The sequence below is a fragment of the Pavona decussata genome, unplaced genomic scaffold (assembly GCF_977016875.1).
Source record: "Pavona decussata unplaced genomic scaffold, jaPavDecu1.1 SCAFFOLD_190, whole genome shotgun sequence".
In the NCBI taxonomy this organism is placed as follows: Eukaryota; Metazoa; Cnidaria; class Anthozoa; order Scleractinia; family Agariciidae; genus Pavona; species Pavona decussata.
Window position 1 is genome coordinate 207,079 of NW_028145599.1, and position 16,424 is coordinate 223,502.

The following is a 16,424-nucleotide window of genomic DNA, read 5'->3' on the forward strand; positions in this document are numbered from 1 at the left end:
CTTAAATAAGGTTTAAAAGGCAAACATGTACTGGCATAAAGAATGTCGAGCATCTTTAAGAAGTCAGAATAATGGTTCAGGTTAAATTATTGTAAGGTACATTGCCGTATAGAGTGATCACAAAGAGGCCAAGTTAGTTGGTCTAGGGTTGTATAGTATATATTTTTCTACAGATAAGCTACCAAGTCTGCTTTTACAACATGCTCCATGGTCCAGACCAAAGAGGTTTTGATGTGCAACACGTTGAAAAAAAACTTATTCATGAATGCTTTGGAAAGGAAAAAAGAACTGTTGCGACGTTCATTCACGTGTTGAAATAACAGGAGCATACTTATGTGTCCTCTAATGCAAGCAATTCCGTTCTATTGATGTCTATATGATAGGCAGTGGTGGTTGTCGGTACGACTGGCATCACTATCCGCAAATATTAAAACCCATCAAGAGGTTACTGATTTAAAGTGCCCCTAACCCTTCAATTTGTTTTCTTTTGGTAGATTTCTATATCTGTGAAGAACTCATTTTCGAAAATTTTTTTTTGAAATATTGAATCATTTTTATTTTACGAGCGCTAAAAGTTACTGAAATTTTTAAATTTTTGCGCCCTTTAAGCCCCGCTGGACAAATTTTTGTCTCGTGGGCTCATTAGGAACGAGCCAATGAGAAGCGTCCGATATTTGACACTTTCTTAGCTGTGACGTAAGAAAAGGACACCAGAAGGATTCAGAAGGAATCTTATGCATGCTGATTCCTTTCTCTACATTTCAAGAGTTGCTGCATCCAAAAACCACACATTTTTAAACCATTTTCTCTCTTTACAATTGAAGCATTACCGCGAATCTTCGGATATTTTTGCACGATGTCCTTTTCTTACGTCACGCTCCACATTTGGCCGAGTGGGGGACTAATGCGAACGATAGGTGAAAATATCGACAAGACTGCCTTCACTTCTAGCGCTCGTGAAAAAAAAAGGATTCAATATTTCTCAAAAATTTTTTCGAAAATGAGTTCTTGAATGATATGGAAATCTACCAAAAGAAAACAAATTGAAGGGTTAGGGGCACTTTAACTCCAAGTAGAGACAGTTTGGCGCAATGAATTGTCCTGCAGCTGTGTTGTGTCAACTCGCTCAGTTAAAGCTGGTACTAGGGCGCTCTCCATTTGGCTAAAAGTTTCGGCTTTTAATTCCTAATGGAAAGGCTAATTATCCAGGCGAAAAGCTCCTTTTCAGTTGCAAACGCGTCATCTGATTAGTAAATTACAAAAACTTACTTGATAGGACACAAGCCAACAAAATGGACCTGTAAATTTTGTGCAAATAGAACAGCAGTTTCCGTTCCATCTGATTAGAATAGAAAAGGTGTAGTACCTTAGAAGGTCGTTAATTTGTTCCGGAGAGTTTCCCGCGCGTTTCGTTTGCATTTTAACCGGTTGAACCGGAAATTGTGGCTAAATTGAAAGCGCCCTAGTCTTCCCGCTTTCATTTCAGGGTTCGTTTACTTAAAAACCGTTGTTTGCCGTGCTATTCAGATATTCAGGGTACTGGCCACCTGCTCGTAATTTATTTTGAAAGGGTACTGGGAGAAAAATAGATGTGATCTCATCTCAGAACTGGCCCAGGTTGCTTCCAAGAAGCGCTGTTTAACTTAACAGAGTTTTCTATTTACCTCTATTGATCTAGAAATTAATATATGCTGATCATCTTTATCAGGACTTCAGAAAAGCACATGCTATCACAATCAATTCTCGTCATACGGACTTAAAATGTGCCCAAACTAAAGACTAGTAAGGACCAAAAAGCCTAGTTTATAGTGAAGAAAAAAGTGCATTCTATATATTTTTTTCGGTCACCATATCGTGGTCCCAAGGTTGCCCGTTACAATGAAAGTTGACTGTGGTGTAAATGTTCTTTTGATATCGGCAAATGTACGAGTCAGCGAAAGTGGAATATTGATAGGGAAAGATAAGTTGTCATGAATTATGTGCAATATATGTTATATGTATCTTATATCAGAATCTTTACATTCTATTTATCCGCCTTATTTTTCTGTTTAAAACTTTACAATGCAATGTCCACAATTGTCTAAACAGTGTCTATGATGTCAAGATAGTAATAATGCGTACAATAATATAAAAAAATAGAAAAATAAAAATTTAATTTTGACAAATATCTGGGACCAAAAGTTCGATTCAACAAGCAGATTTCCTTTTCCTTCTGTAGCTACTGTAACGTTCTGAAAGCAACGACTCTGAGAAGTGTGTAACTGATACCGCATATAGTATCGTCCAGGTGTCGTTTTAATGTAGAAGTGTACCATTTAAATTAACAGAGTATAGCTATAGTCCAGCGCTGCTAGGCGTCTTTTTCTTCTTCATCGACAGTAACTTCCTGTGTTTTTGGCGATGCCCATGGCTGCCGCTCTCCCGAGGCCAGCCAAGTGTAGAAAATTACGGCGATGACATAAACGATCATGGTGATCCAGAACACTATCCGCCATTCTTCTTGTTTCTAAAATTAAAGGGACATTTTTAGTGCTAAAAGGTTAACCCCAAACTATAAAAATTTAACAATTTTTTTTTTATTTTTTATTTTTATTTAAAGTACACATCTTTAAAAAATTACACGTATCTCAAATTACAAATTACAATGACAAAATACTCTGCTATGGCCTCCGATATTACAATATACATTGCTTATTTACACCAGGTGTTACATAAATTAGGAAAATGAATAAAATAAAATAATTAATTCTGAATAAAACAAAAAGCAAAACAAAACAAACAAACAAAAAAGATTAATAGTATGGGGATGGGGTAGTAGGAGTGATTTCTGATCTTAATTTAATACAATAAAGAAAACTTGTCTGTAAAGTTTATGAGGAGCATAATCATGTTCCTAGTATTTTTTCGATGTTAAATTACAAATTTTCAACTTTGTATTTATAATTGATTCTAGTGATAAATTCATTTAGTACGAGTAAACTGTTCTTTAGTTTACTTACACAGAATTTCATGAAGAGGAGGGTGTAATTGAATTTTCTCACTAGCTTCATGTATGTTGGGTGCTTAAAGGTAGCGAAAAGCATTTCCTTTGTATCTGGTTGAAAGTTGGAAACATTCTGAGTATTAAACCAATTAATGACTTTGTCTGTGAAGGTTTTTGTAAATTCGCAGTCTACAAAAGTGTGATTTATGGAGTCTGGCTCACTACAGTAAATGCAGTCACTGTCTGTATTTATCCCATATCTAAAGAGTTCTTTCTTTGTGATGACAATCCTATGAATGAATTTGAATTGAAATTCTTTAAACTTATTTTCTTTGCATATTTTTGAAGCCATTTTAAAAGCATCTGTCCAATTCTCTGTGTCTATTGAAATATCTCTTTCCATCTTTCTGGACCAGTGTGAGGTGATTGGTGTTTCTTAACGAGAAGAAGGCGATAATAATTTCTTGCCCTATACGTTTTAAAATTGATTTGACTAGTTTCACTCAGTTAGAAAGATTCCCAGTTTTCTCTGTAATTGAGGATCACGTTTTGCCCTAGGACTCGCGCTGTGTTCTTCAAACGCACAGGAATTGCACTCAAGATTTGATAGAACTGGAGAAAGTTTGTGTTGCAATGATATTTAGCTTGAAATTCTTGAAAAGTTAGATATTGACCGTTTTCGTTAAAAAGTTGTTGGATCGTATGGATACCCTTGGTAAACCATTCCCTTATAAATAGCGGTTTCCTTTCAACTAAGACAACTAAGACATTCTCTTTAAGAAGAGAATGGTGTCGGTTCCTTGATCATTAACTTAATTTAACAAAATAATGTAGCAAAACTTTTGCTAAAGACTGGTTCCCACGGGTGAAATAATCCATGCAAGGGACGTTCTAAGCATTCGATAAGCTTCGGCCAAGTGACATACTCAGGCGCTGTGTTGCTGAAATCTTGGGTTTATTTCACGTTGGTTCCCACTTGTGAAACAAAAGTACTGTTTCCCTCCTTTATGCTGACGCTCAAGTTTGTGGCTACCACTCCCCGCACGCGTAGGGATTGTACGAAGAGTTCATTTTACCGGCCAATCGATTTTGCTTTTAGAGCCTTGAACTCGTTTAAGTGCATATATCTAAATTTGCAAACCTCTTAGAAGTACAGATTTACCATTCCCGGAGGCCAATGGGCAGACGGTCGTCGCAGAGGAAAGGTTTTTCCTGAATACTTTTCTTTCCTGAAAATTTTAAGTCCGTTTTGTTTTAATCTCGCCTCAAATATCCGGGCTGTTCCCAGAGGAACAAACACAAACGAAACACGTTAAGTCTATTTACACCCGTCATCGTTATTTTTGGTGCTAGCGCTACTCATCTTGGCACAAGTTTTGAATATTTTCTATCTTGCTTCAGTTCTGCCCACTGACTCGAGCTCGGGTTTACCAAATATTTCAGCTTCACCACGCAACAGACCAATAGGTTTATTTTGCGTGTTTTGGCCGAGCACCAGAGTACAAGAAGTAATCTAATACAAAAAAACCATGGAAAACTAACACTAAATCCCTCCAATAACAGCTAGGGAAATAACGAGAGCTGGGCAACCACTAACAAGACACAGTGGTTAGACAGGGGCCAGAAAAAACCTGCCGAAAAAAACCCCGTAGGGAAAAAAATATGACAGGAAATCTCGGTAGGAACCAGGCCCAAGCTCTGCAGCCCATCCTACGAGGCGATTAACAAAAATAAGAAATTATAGTGAGTGGTGTCGGCCTAGAATGATTGCCCACGTGCAATCCCAAGCTTAAATACTCACACGCCATAACCCATGATGCAACGACACTAAAAGGACCCAGGCCCCCGGCCTGCTGCTCCCGTGCCGCAGAAATATTTAATTTCAGGCTAATTCGAAGCGACTCAATCGCCAGAAATTACATTTGTCCTCACCTATTAGTCCAATGCTATTTATTCATCTGAATTATCAATTATTGTTATGAATTGTCAAATTCCTTATTAAGAATTACCGAGCTTCATCCAATTTGAAATCAGTCGCTATCTCTCCTGGTAAAAAAAGGTCTACGATGTTTTCTCTCTTTAGTATGAACACATTTTGAATCTGTCACTCGAAAAACTCGCATAATTAACAAAGGTTTTGAACGGTCCGCCCCCGATGTTAGCCTGGCCGGCCAGTTCTGGCAACTGGTAAGCGTCTTTACAGCGTTTCTGTGCATTACAGTCAGCTCGCCTTGCGGACACCTCGCTCTTGCGGACAGCTGCTAAATCCCCGGCAAAAATAAATTCCCGCTATTACGGACTCTCGCTGTCAAGGACACTAACTCGTGGTCCCGAGGGTGTCCGCAATAAAGGGAGTTGATTGTAATATGGTAATTGTAAACAAAACGGCACCATTATTTTAAGTCTTCCTTTCAGTACAAACATGTTGTTTTAGCTATCCAAAGTGACCCCCCAAAAATAGGTGACGTTACCTTTTAAGCTAAAAATTTAGCCTTTACTCTAGCTTACCTTGTTAGACGTGACAAACCCAGTTATTTGCGGACTTATAAATCCAGGCGTTGATGCAAAGGTATTCGTGAGGCCCATAAGAACGCCTGCGAATGGTGGAGCGATATCTAAATGATTGACAGCGTAGCCAATAGCATTTAGGCCAGAGAATCCAACACCCAACACCAAGAATGTTACAGTTGTCTGTCGCTGTTGTGTATATCCTGTTGCTACGATAAAGACTCCTGCTAGCAGACAACCTAAGTGTACAAACAAAGTATACCTTGTTTACGAACATTTAATCCCTCGCTAAGCATAACTTAAACAGCAATTAGAACACTGCAAGCGTCGTTATTGTCTGTCCATTGATTTGTCTGACGTTGAGTCAGTGCTGAATATACTGGTCATGTTACGTTCTTAAAACGAAAAGGTCTGTGTTCTCACTCAACACTTAAAAAACTGTCGCAAAATGATCATCGTGTGGATGGATTACGCACCCACCCCTTTCCCCTCCTGTCATAAAAATCTGCGTCCGCTCTTGTCTCTCGGATGCAAAGCAAAATCTGAGTCTCAAAGCTACAAACCCTCTTACTAATGAATTCGAAATGAAATTCTCTAATTATTCTCTTAGGGATTCCGCGGGCAAGCTAGCTACTCCACTACCCCGAACCAATCATGTCAAAAACAGTTTTAGTTATAGAGGTTCGGTGCTGTGGAATAGCCTACCTGTTGAGCTGCGGCAAGCGCGAACTCTCTCCTCTTTCAAATCCGGCTGCAGTGATTTCTTTCAGAAGTATGAAGGTTAGCATATTGCACGGCATTCATTCATCCATTCATACATTTTATATTTGCGTTGATGGGTTTATCCCGTTGCAAATTATCCTTGCAGATGTAGATTCTATTTAATATACGATTTTTTCAGAGCGCACGAAACTGCACCAAATTCTCGCATTTTGCTTGCTTTCGTGCCCGCTTGAAAATCTCTGTTTGGCTCTTGCGAACAAATAATTTAGCGAGTCTACCCCGACTGGGAAGAAGTTTGTCATGTGGAATCACGTCCAGGGTCCAATCTCGAGGGAGGAAGAGAGATGACCCTGGAAACGAGGTTATTAGGGGGAGGAGACGGCTGACATTTCAGACTACGAGGTTAGAGGTATCCGAGTTTTTGTTTTTTACTTCTTACTCACTTTAAAGCTGGCCGAGCACGGTGAACAAAAGGTTCATTTTAAAAATCAGGGTACATTTATTACACCATGCCAAATTTTGAAACAGAAGTTTAAAAGGTTTCTGTCTTACCTGCGGCGTAGAATACTTTTCTTACTGTACCAATGGAACAGATCTTGTATCTTATAAGCATGTCAGCTGTCATCCCTCCTAACGGACCTAGTATGGCTTTAAACAAATACGGACAGGCTGCCAAGAAACCAGTCTGAAAATGAAACAAACTCCATTCAAAGAAATCAAAGGAAATCATTACCTTATAGAGGAGGTCTGAAACGCAATCTTAATTGTCATAAAATTTGGTGAGATTTGGTTTTGAATTTTACCAAGAGTTATTAATGTGAGTGTGTGTAGCAAGTACTTGAGTTATGTGCACTCTTTACCTAATACGAGTAAGCAGGATTATTTTTTAAGGAGTTTAAGTTTAAGTTAGGAATACGCAGGATCATTTAATATAAGCCGCACTGCATAGCACTCGTAGAAAGTGAAAATGAAGTTAGAAAGTACAGTCGAACCGCCCGTAAACGACCACCCAAAACACCAAGATGTACTGGTTGCTTATGGGAGGTGGTCGCTTAGGAGAGTAGAACCAGAGAGGATCTCTTGCAGGAACAGGTCTGACACATCTACTTGTTCCGAGAGAATTTATTGCATACATTTTCCTAGTCTGACACGAGCAGTGCTAGGTTGTCACTAAAAGTTCCTCATAAACTCTGAGTAGCGTAGCACATACAGCGAATATGGAGATCAGACCATGTGTCAATTGGTCGCTTACAAGAGGCTAAATACAAAATGTAGTCGCGGTCGCTTACGAGAGGTTCCAACCATAGGCTTTTGTTTTTTTTGGATAGGTGGTTACTTATGGGAGGTGATCGCTTACGAGAGGTGGTTGCACATGAGGGTTCGACTGTGTATTAATTTGAGTTGTTGTGAAACCCCTAAAATCCTCTAGAACTTCATGTTCACAGCATTCGCAACAATACACTTTATAATTTAAGATCTACCTGTTCAATGTCAAAATCCAAAACATCTTTAAAATATGTCGGCATGCCTGTAAATAACGTGTAATATCCCCAACATGCACCAAAATGACCAAACACGATAGCCCACACTGCAGATGACGACAAAATGTCTGACCAAGGAAGCGCGGCAAACTGCAATGGAGATCAAATGGTACCAGGCTAAGCAACTGAATGGATTTGGTATCCAGAATTTATACTTTACACGATGTCTGTATGGAACATTCTTTTGTTGCCCTCAATTATACGAGGATAATCATTTCACCAACATTTTTTTAGTTAACACTTAACTTGAATTCACTAAAATTGGGTTCATCAACTTTCGGGGCCGTTTGCTCTTAAGCTGTATTTGACACAAGTCCTACAGACTACAGTGATTCCCGTAAATGTTACATAATGTTACTAGTATATACTAAACCAGTAGTCAGGATAGTATTTATTGCGCGCTGTGATTGACTACTCTAACTCGGATAGTATTTGCTTTTAACCTCCCACCAATGTCCTGGTGTTCGCGCCCGAATTTCTTAGAAATAAAGTGAATAATTGGGGCTGGCTATCCATTGGTTTGATAGATACTAAAACAATTATTCACCTAAGTGTCGGTGAATAGTGCTACGTTACAAACTCTCCGATTCAGCTTAGCTTGGCAAATATCCACCATTATCTATCTCCACTTCGGCGAATAATCGTTCATTTAATTTTATAATTTTAAAAAGTTATGTTTAGCCTGAGGGAACATCATTAGTGTGCCATAAGACATCACGTTGGTGCAAAGCATGCAGAATTATCTTACGCTACCAGTTTGATGTATTTTGTGGAAGAGGGGAATAAGCTTACTTCAGCTTTATCGTTGGATCCTGTGATACTTGTCTCAATGAAATCCTTCTCTGCATGCGATATTGTAGGATGAGTTGAGGGTGATTCATGGACAATCATCTCCCAAGCGCAATACCATGCTATACCGGACAGTCCTAAAATATTAAATAATAGAAATCAGTGTATATCGCATGACAAGTGTAATGTATCGCTGATATGGCATTCATAGACAACACCTGATTCATTAAATCTAATTCTGATTAACGAAAGCCAGCATGAGTACAAGAGGAGCACAGACAATTTATGACCTAAAAAGCTAAATCGATTCTTAAATCCAAGTTTTAGTAATTTGTATCAGAACTGACTGACGGAAAGCTGGAATCCATTTTTTATAATCGAAGGAAAGGTTTAATAACTTGATTTTTGCTTGAAGGTGAAACAAATATTTCACGGCAATGACGCTTTAATGAGAAAAACGAGACTTCAAAATGAGGAGAACAACTCCAAATATAATAACTTCAAAAGGATGATTTTCTGAACTAATCCTTTGTTGTATCCTATTGTGTCCTTGTACTTCCACCAAACAAGTAAATCATCAAGGACTCTTGTGCTTCCTGCCAGGTAAAATCCAGACGTAGTTAAAAAAAATTGGAGGGCGGAAATAATCACAAGGTTCTCATATAGGGACGTCTTTAGACTAACGTTCTTGTTTTAAAGCCCTACACCCTGCTTCTGTTAAAAGAATGGTAGTTAATCACTTCTTGTCCAAGACTGAAGCTATCGATTCTCAATATACACAAGTTTAGATGATGATCCAGTAACATATACACGGCGGCAAAACTGCTTTAAATCTCCCTTCTTCTAATTTGTCTTATTATATGAATCTGATCATGTTTCAAACAGATCTGTTCCCTCATAAAAATCGTCTACTCACTTTTCTCCTCTTCTTTAGGAACTAGCTGAAGAAAATGCTGTGCTATTTATACCTTATCTGGATTGTAAGGAGACAACAGGTAAGCAGCAGAAAAGAGAGGTTTTATTTACTTTGTAGAAGATGGTAACGAGACGACTAAATTTGACATTAAAATTAAGGTGTTTACCTATACAGTAAAACACTGATGGCCATCCACCATCGAATCCATATTTGGATAACACTCCTGTTAGAGGAATGGCAACTATATTTCCAAATGGGCAGCCTGTAAACAGAAAGATCGTCACAATATTAAAAAAATTCCAATTTCAAGACACGAAGCCATGACTTTAGATGCTGGATCAAAGGGGAATGTTAGAGAGGGTTGCACCCGACCACCGTCTAGCTAAATTAGTCAAACAAGAGAAAATTAAGATCGATAACCGTAACTAAGCAGCAAATACAGAAAAATACAAATCAAGTAGCCACGAGGTAAAATAAAGCAGAGCGGAACAACTGCAAGATAAGTCAAACACAAAACAATGTAATGGATGACAGGTGAAGTAAAATAAGAAATAAGGCAGAAGAAGGGAGAAAATGAAAAGAATAATAAATGTCTCAATACTTAAAAAAAAAAAACGGAAAATGTTGGTACCCAAAGAGGAGAGAGGCAACTTAAGTTAACCTATTAGCGAGTCCGGAAGGCTGAGGAATTTACAAGCTCCGGAGAAAATGAACCAGTAACAACGCTTGAAAAGAATAGCAACAAAAAGAGAGAGTCAACTAACAAGATGACGATATGGCATACCGGTTGTGTAGCGCTTATGAATGCAGACTGAGGCCGCTGAGAATAATTTTATTATTAGCTGTTATTTAGCTGTCAGTGTTAAACATGCATAACCTGCTATAGATATCGTAATTAAACTGCTCCGCTCCAGCGGTGGGGCCCACTTGCTCCAGATGGCGTGATTACAAGGAAATGTAACACCCTGTAAACGAAGGAGACGAATATTAAAAGATCGAAAAACTGTGCCAGTTTCGGGTTGAGTAATATTGAAACTTACCAAAAATAAACCCTGGAAAATTCGAACACCAATTAAGGCCATCACGTGATATCTGGCTGCTATTGGAGTGAGAATTGCTAACAGGGAGGTCAACAAAACTCCATATCCAAACACACGCGTACCACCAATTTTAAGTGCTACCCAAGCTCCTGGAATCTGTAACACCCAGTAACCGTAAAAGAACGAGCCAAGGACGAGACCTAAAGAAACATTCAAGACAGTTACATCAGATCAGTAGATAGACAGGACCTTGTGCTGCTGGGCTTACAACATAACAAGAAACACCAGCAGAAACATTCCATAACGTTTTCGCTGCGTGACTGATAATAAGATATAAATTAATTGAAATAAAAAATAGCCAAAATGTTTCTTCGAAGGTGACAATTAACCAATACGTTTAACAGTATCAGCATCCTAATTTTTTTAACCAAACAAAAGTTAACGCGTAGTCCGCCGTCTGCATCCAGCTATCCTTATCCTCGTTTTAGATAGATAGATACATTAGATAGTTTATTTATCAAAAACCTTGCAGCCACAGGCTGAATTACGTTTGATTTACTGAGTACCCCAAGAAACAAGGAACTTCGCGTTCTCTTGCAGAAAACTAAGCAAACAGTAAGATAACCTTCAAGCAAAGGAAATGGGGTGACTGAAATCTATCGTGATTCGTTTATGTATGTCCAATAGTATTGCTTAATTAAACTCGGTTTTATTAACTGATAGGAAAGGTCCGGATTGAATGTCGATATTCAAAAATGGTTGGAGACAATACATTTTACTCGAAAATTTCTTACCTTGCAGTTTAGAGTTCCAGTCAAATTCAGCTGGCTGTGGAAGACAAAAACTGGGCTAGTTAATGTTACCTATAGCTATATCATCGTGTTTTTGACATTGTGCAGCCCTGCTTAGCTCACTGAATTGTTAACATATTAAACAGTATTGAAGACGAAATATATTTTCTCGCAACTGAACAATCAATTTCCTTTATCAAGGACGGTGCCTACTTTTGTTACTGCACATACGTTCTGCGCATCTCGAGATGCTTGGGGTTTCCTATGGGTGGTGCCTACTAATACAGAGATATATTTTGCACGGTTTAAAACGATGCGGAGAAAGCAGAACTTAGCAAGTGCTCTTGGTGTTCAAAATAGAAAATAAGGGGTAACCGTGCATTTTTCAATTTGGGGAAAAATGCCATACATCAACAACAAACAACAACAACAACAATCTTTATTCGTGCCCAGGAAATATACATCGCATTTTACAAGGACTAAAATACAATCAATTTGAAAGTGAAACTCTGTACAAACTTTTCACAAAAAGCTACCTACCTAGATCAAAAGGGGCGTATCGTAGTTTTAACAAAAATTCCGCTATAGTGTAAACAATAAACAGTGAATCGATTCCACCGTTTTCGTGCGAACCAAAAAAGATAATTCTTGGAACTAATAATAATAATAATAATAATAATAATAATAATAATAATAATAATAATAATAATAATAATAATAATAATTATAATAATAATCATCATCATCATCATCATCATTAACATCATCATCATCGTCATTGTCGTAGTTATCATCATTATTATCATCATTATCAAATCAGTGAAACTATTCTGTTGCGATTAGAAGAAAGCTTGAGCGGGCGGTTGAACACAAGTCAAAGAATGACGTCTTATACTGAGAGGGCAACAAAACGCCTTCCAAGAATTCTAGAAAAAGCTCTTTTAAATTGATTCGATTGAGAAAGTACACAACTTACACGCTAACGTACAGAAAGATTATGGTCACAATACCTTAATTATCTTAACTCCTCGTCTAGTAATTGTTTGATTGTTGACCATTGCCACCAGAGCCACGTTGAGGTTAACTCTCATAGCATAGATATTAACAAAGCCGATGAAGATCATCAATAGCAAGATGTATCTCTTAGGTACTCCAATAACCCGTGCGCTGCTGTTTTCTTGATGATCGATCTCCACTGGGGTTGTCAAGCATCGTTCTTCTGATACTGAAGAGCGCTTTTCAACGTCATCGAGGTCTTTATGCATCCTAAAATATTAATTCCGTAACAGTCACAACGCCTCACTTGCGGACTCCCTTAATGTTTCAAAGGACTGATAAACAGGTCGTTTTTCACCCCTTCATTTAAGTCGACTTTTTAAGTGGAAAACAGTCACACCCGTGGTTTTGTAAGTCAGTATATTATTTGGCGAGATTAACCTAAGCAGGCAGATCGACAGGAGTTGTCTCCAAAGAAGCCTTGGTTACATTGGTGTTGGCCTTTGTTGGCATTTATTGCACGTTTCAGCTAAATTCTGGATCAAAACAATTTAAGGATGACATTTTACACCATTTTTTAAAGTCAAACCTCGTCTGAACTTAACATATCAAGCATATTTTATTGAAAATGATGTTAAAACCACTTAATAAGATAAACAAATACTTTTTTTTAAAAACTTTTAACTACAAAAGGGCTTACCTTATATTTCCTTTTCTCTCTGGTCTACGGTAATATCAGAATTAGATTGATCTTTGTTAGCGGGTGGCAGACAGGTGATGTTATCTGGCATAACTGACCAAACCTTTAGAAACAAACTAAAGAGTACTAAAGTTTTGACTTCAATTAACTAAATGACTTTGCCATAGGACTTGGTTGATCTGATTGAGCTTCTAGTAACTTACATACACCACGCTGGTCCATCCATGTGTACAGCTGTTGGGCAGGTGGTAACAGGTTGCTGTTGATTTAAAGCAGGATTGAGGCTCACCAGTAACTTTTATTCATTGTTCTTTGCAGTTTAGGTTGAGAAAAGTGAGAAAAGCACGGAAAAAAAATCATTTCCAAGAATTTGAAGTAAAATAAAAACTAACATTAATAAAGTCCAAAGAAAATATCATTGGATGAAAAGGCCTCTCAGAGTGAAACGAAATTAAAGCTAAAAATTCAAAACATCTGAAAGAAAACAAATGATCGAAATGCTGAGAAAGATGAAATGTTCATCATGTCATTGCTGTGGGACAAAGACAATCTGTGATTTTAAAATTTACAATTTTATTTTTTCTATCAACTGAAATTTTTTTGAGAAGGAGACGTAATGAAAATGAAAGGTAAAACAAATATTAATTATAAGTTCCATGGCCTTCCATATAGTGTTTAAGTAGAATACAGAATTGCATATAATTTTCACTCCATTTCAGTTGAAGAAAGCCCTCCTTAGTTTCTGATCACGTGTCTCTTATTTAATGCTGTTCGAACTGTTTCAAAAAACATAACGGAGCCAGTAGACCGTTAATTGTTGTTGATCTCTGTGGCCAAAGAGTTTGCAAATTTTTCCGGAATCATTTTATTATATTATGTTTTTAAAAATAAAGTATTTCATCTCTAGTGCAATCTTACATTTAAAATAAACCATAATTTATCATTGATTGTTTGCTTTTTTGTTTGTTTCTTTTAGCACCGGGGCCAAATCATGGTCCTCAGGTACTAAAGAGGTCACTAGGACCTTCCTCAGAATATGAGCCGTTCCCAGAAGAGTACTGCTTTTGAAGCTCACTTATTATTATATTATCAGCTTTTATTTCTCTTCTCTTTTTCTTCTTCTTCTTCTGCTTCTTCTTCTTCTTCTTCTTCTTATTATTATTATTATTATTATTAAATAAATTATTATTAAACAGTAAAATGCAAGAAAATTAGTCTCGCGAGGTTCTCGCGTGGAATCCGAAGGAGTCAGTCTCCCGAGAGTTTCCACTTGGAGTCAAAGCTTTAGGCTACCCAGTAGGCTGGGTTTTTTTTTTTCGTTAAAGCAGTGTTACGAGCAATCTTGTCTGCACTTTCGAGTCGAGTGTAAACCAGATTAGCATAAAACGAAGCTATTTTGCGAGCCGTACTGAAACTCTTCGTACTCATTGTCATTGGCGAGGTGCTTCAGGTCTAGTTTGTGTAAATGATCGTTGTGGTGCCTGTTCATTTTGGTTCGAATCCATAAGCGAATTTAGTCCTTGCCTCAGAACTTGCGAATAAATTGTCTAACGTATCCAACTACACCCAGAACTCGGAAAACGCTTGATACGCTCCATCCCGTGAAAATCTTTGATCTACCGGCATGTTACTTTATTTTCACTCATGTTTTCTCGCCGTGTAACGCTTACGTGCACTTGGAACTTCTTTTGAACCCATGACAGAGCTTGACTGATGATTCAAAATTTAAACTGAACCAAGAGTTGTCAATTAACATAGCAGAAGATGAACTAAGTACAGTGTTAGTGGCCGCTAGAAATCCAAATTCAGCGTTCTCCGCAGTTAAATTTACTCTGCTTGTCCAAGGCTATAAATCGGCAATTAAATTCGGATTCGAGGCGCTCACTTGAACTGTTAACAGCTGGAATAGCCTGCGAGCAAGATCCCTTTTAGGTCAGCCGCAAGAGGATAGCGCGAGCAGCTGACCCAAGAGAGCTTGCTCGCAGGCTACAGCTTGCAAAGGTCTACTTTTGCAGCTTAGCTCATACGAAGGTTCCCTATCCCTGGGTAACAAATAGGGACGAAGGATGATTTGGCATTTTAATGATTGTTTAAAACAGCTCTGTCCTTCTTTTCTAACAAATCCAGAATATAATGACACCGTCGGATATGTATACCTACGCTTTAAACATCTCCTTAGAAAATGGTTTACCATAAACAATTTTGTTGTTTCTTCGTCCATCCAAGAGGACGATGACCACATTGAGTGTTCTCCGTAAATAAGTTGAGCGTCTTTCGATAAACTCCTACACGGAAGACTGTTGAAGAACGAATTTCTGACTTAAACCAGTTTGAGAGAGAACTACCCATGAGTTTCCAACTAAACCGAGCTGGAAAATCCAATTCACCTGTTTTGGTGTTGCTTTGCCGAATCAGAACTTTCTGGTAAGAACTAAGGTAACAAATGATCATTGAAAATCTTATTTCACAGAATTAAACTTCAACCAAACTACTGCGTATAAAGCCTGATACCTCAACTCTAAAACAGCAAAATTTCACTTTCACTGTAAAACAATAGAGAAAGACACTCCAAAATAATTCTCTGGTTATCTGGCCTCTTTTAAGGTTATTAGTGAAACGAGTAGCGGCGTAACGGGCATTTTTCAATTATATTTTTCTTTTCTTTTCATTTTTTTTTCGTTCTTTTCCTTAAAATGTCACTTATCGCTTTCCACCCGAATGGAACAAAACCTTCCTACGAGGATTTGTGTACATACGAGAATAGTGTGAATGAAAAAAAATATTTTTTTTATATATATATTTGTTTTCATTGTTTACGGGGTCGGCACTTTCAAATCAAGATAATATTTCATGATGTTTTGAATTACAAGTATTTTCTGGTATTTTGTTTTCCATGAAAGGGCTTGAGGTAGTTATTTGGACAAATATGTGAGGACGGAAAATAAGTGAAACAAAAAAAAGCTAAAAAATCCCCGTTACGCCGATTCTCTTTATGCCGTTACTTGTTCTACTAACAACCATCTTTCAGTAATAACAAAGAAATAAAATAACACTAAGCTACTACGAGACAATTGCAAGGAGAGTGAAATTAAAACATTATCCGAGCATGGTAAGCCAGTGACTCCAGTGAATTTTTCCATAAATATAATTAAAGTAAAAGCCTCCAGCGAAACCGCCTTTAATAGAAGGGACCTTATTATCAGCAATACATAAACACAACACACAAGATTGTACGCAAGATAAAAGATAGGGATTTATTATATAAACACCAATGAAATACCTGGTGAGCTTTCGCACGAAACCATGGTATCTTCACACGTGAAAAGATCACCGCTGCTATGGTTACATAATAAATCGCGCCTTTTCCAATGATTTAGTATTTCATTGGTGTTTATATAATAAACAGAACATTACATGGCCGCTTGGAGATACGAAAT

General features: G+C 37.7%; 1 protein-coding gene across 2 annotated transcripts; it reads right to left on the reverse strand.

Moving 5' to 3' along the window:
- Positions 1–1,201: 1,201 nt before the first annotated feature.
- Positions 1,202–13,366, reverse strand: LOC146462180 (vesicular glutamate transporter 1-like). 2 transcript variants are annotated; one of them, XM_085085839.1, is made up of 12 exons: positions 13,191–13,366; positions 12,988–13,103; positions 12,302–12,557; positions 11,295–11,328; positions 10,501–10,700; positions 10,338–10,425; positions 9,627–9,722; positions 8,548–8,681; positions 7,696–7,845; positions 6,767–6,899; positions 5,492–5,730; positions 1,202–2,506 (listed from the first exon to the last, which is right to left on the reverse strand). In XM_085085839.1, exons 3-12 carry the CDS (start codon positions 12,554–12,556, stop codon positions 2,351–2,353), a joined length of 1,485 nt encoding a protein of 494 aa, XP_084941965.1. In that variant the 5' UTR covers position 12,557; positions 12,988–13,103; positions 13,191–13,366; the 3' UTR covers positions 1,202–2,350. The 2 variants fall into 2 exon arrangements, with proteins under 2 accessions (XP_084941965.1, XP_084941964.1); XM_085085838.1 differs by having other exon boundaries at positions 12,988–13,366.
- Between the last annotated feature and the right edge of the window lie 3,058 nt (positions 13,367–16,424).

Excerpts from the sequence above, each read along its gene's own strand:
- LOC146462180 (XM_085085839.1), bottom strand. The coding sequence starts at position 12,556 with ATGCATAAAGACCTCGATGACGTTGAAAAGCGCTCTTCAGTATCAGAA. Across the intron at positions 11,329-12,301 it reads GAGGAGTTAAGATAATTAAG|CCAGCTGAATTTGACTGGAA; the intron begins GTATTGTGACCA and ends TGTCTTCCACAG. Across the intron at positions 10,701-11,294 it reads CTGGAACTCTAAACTGCAAG|GTCTCGTCCTTGGCTCGTTC; the intron begins GTAAGAAATTTT and ends ATGTTTCTTTAG.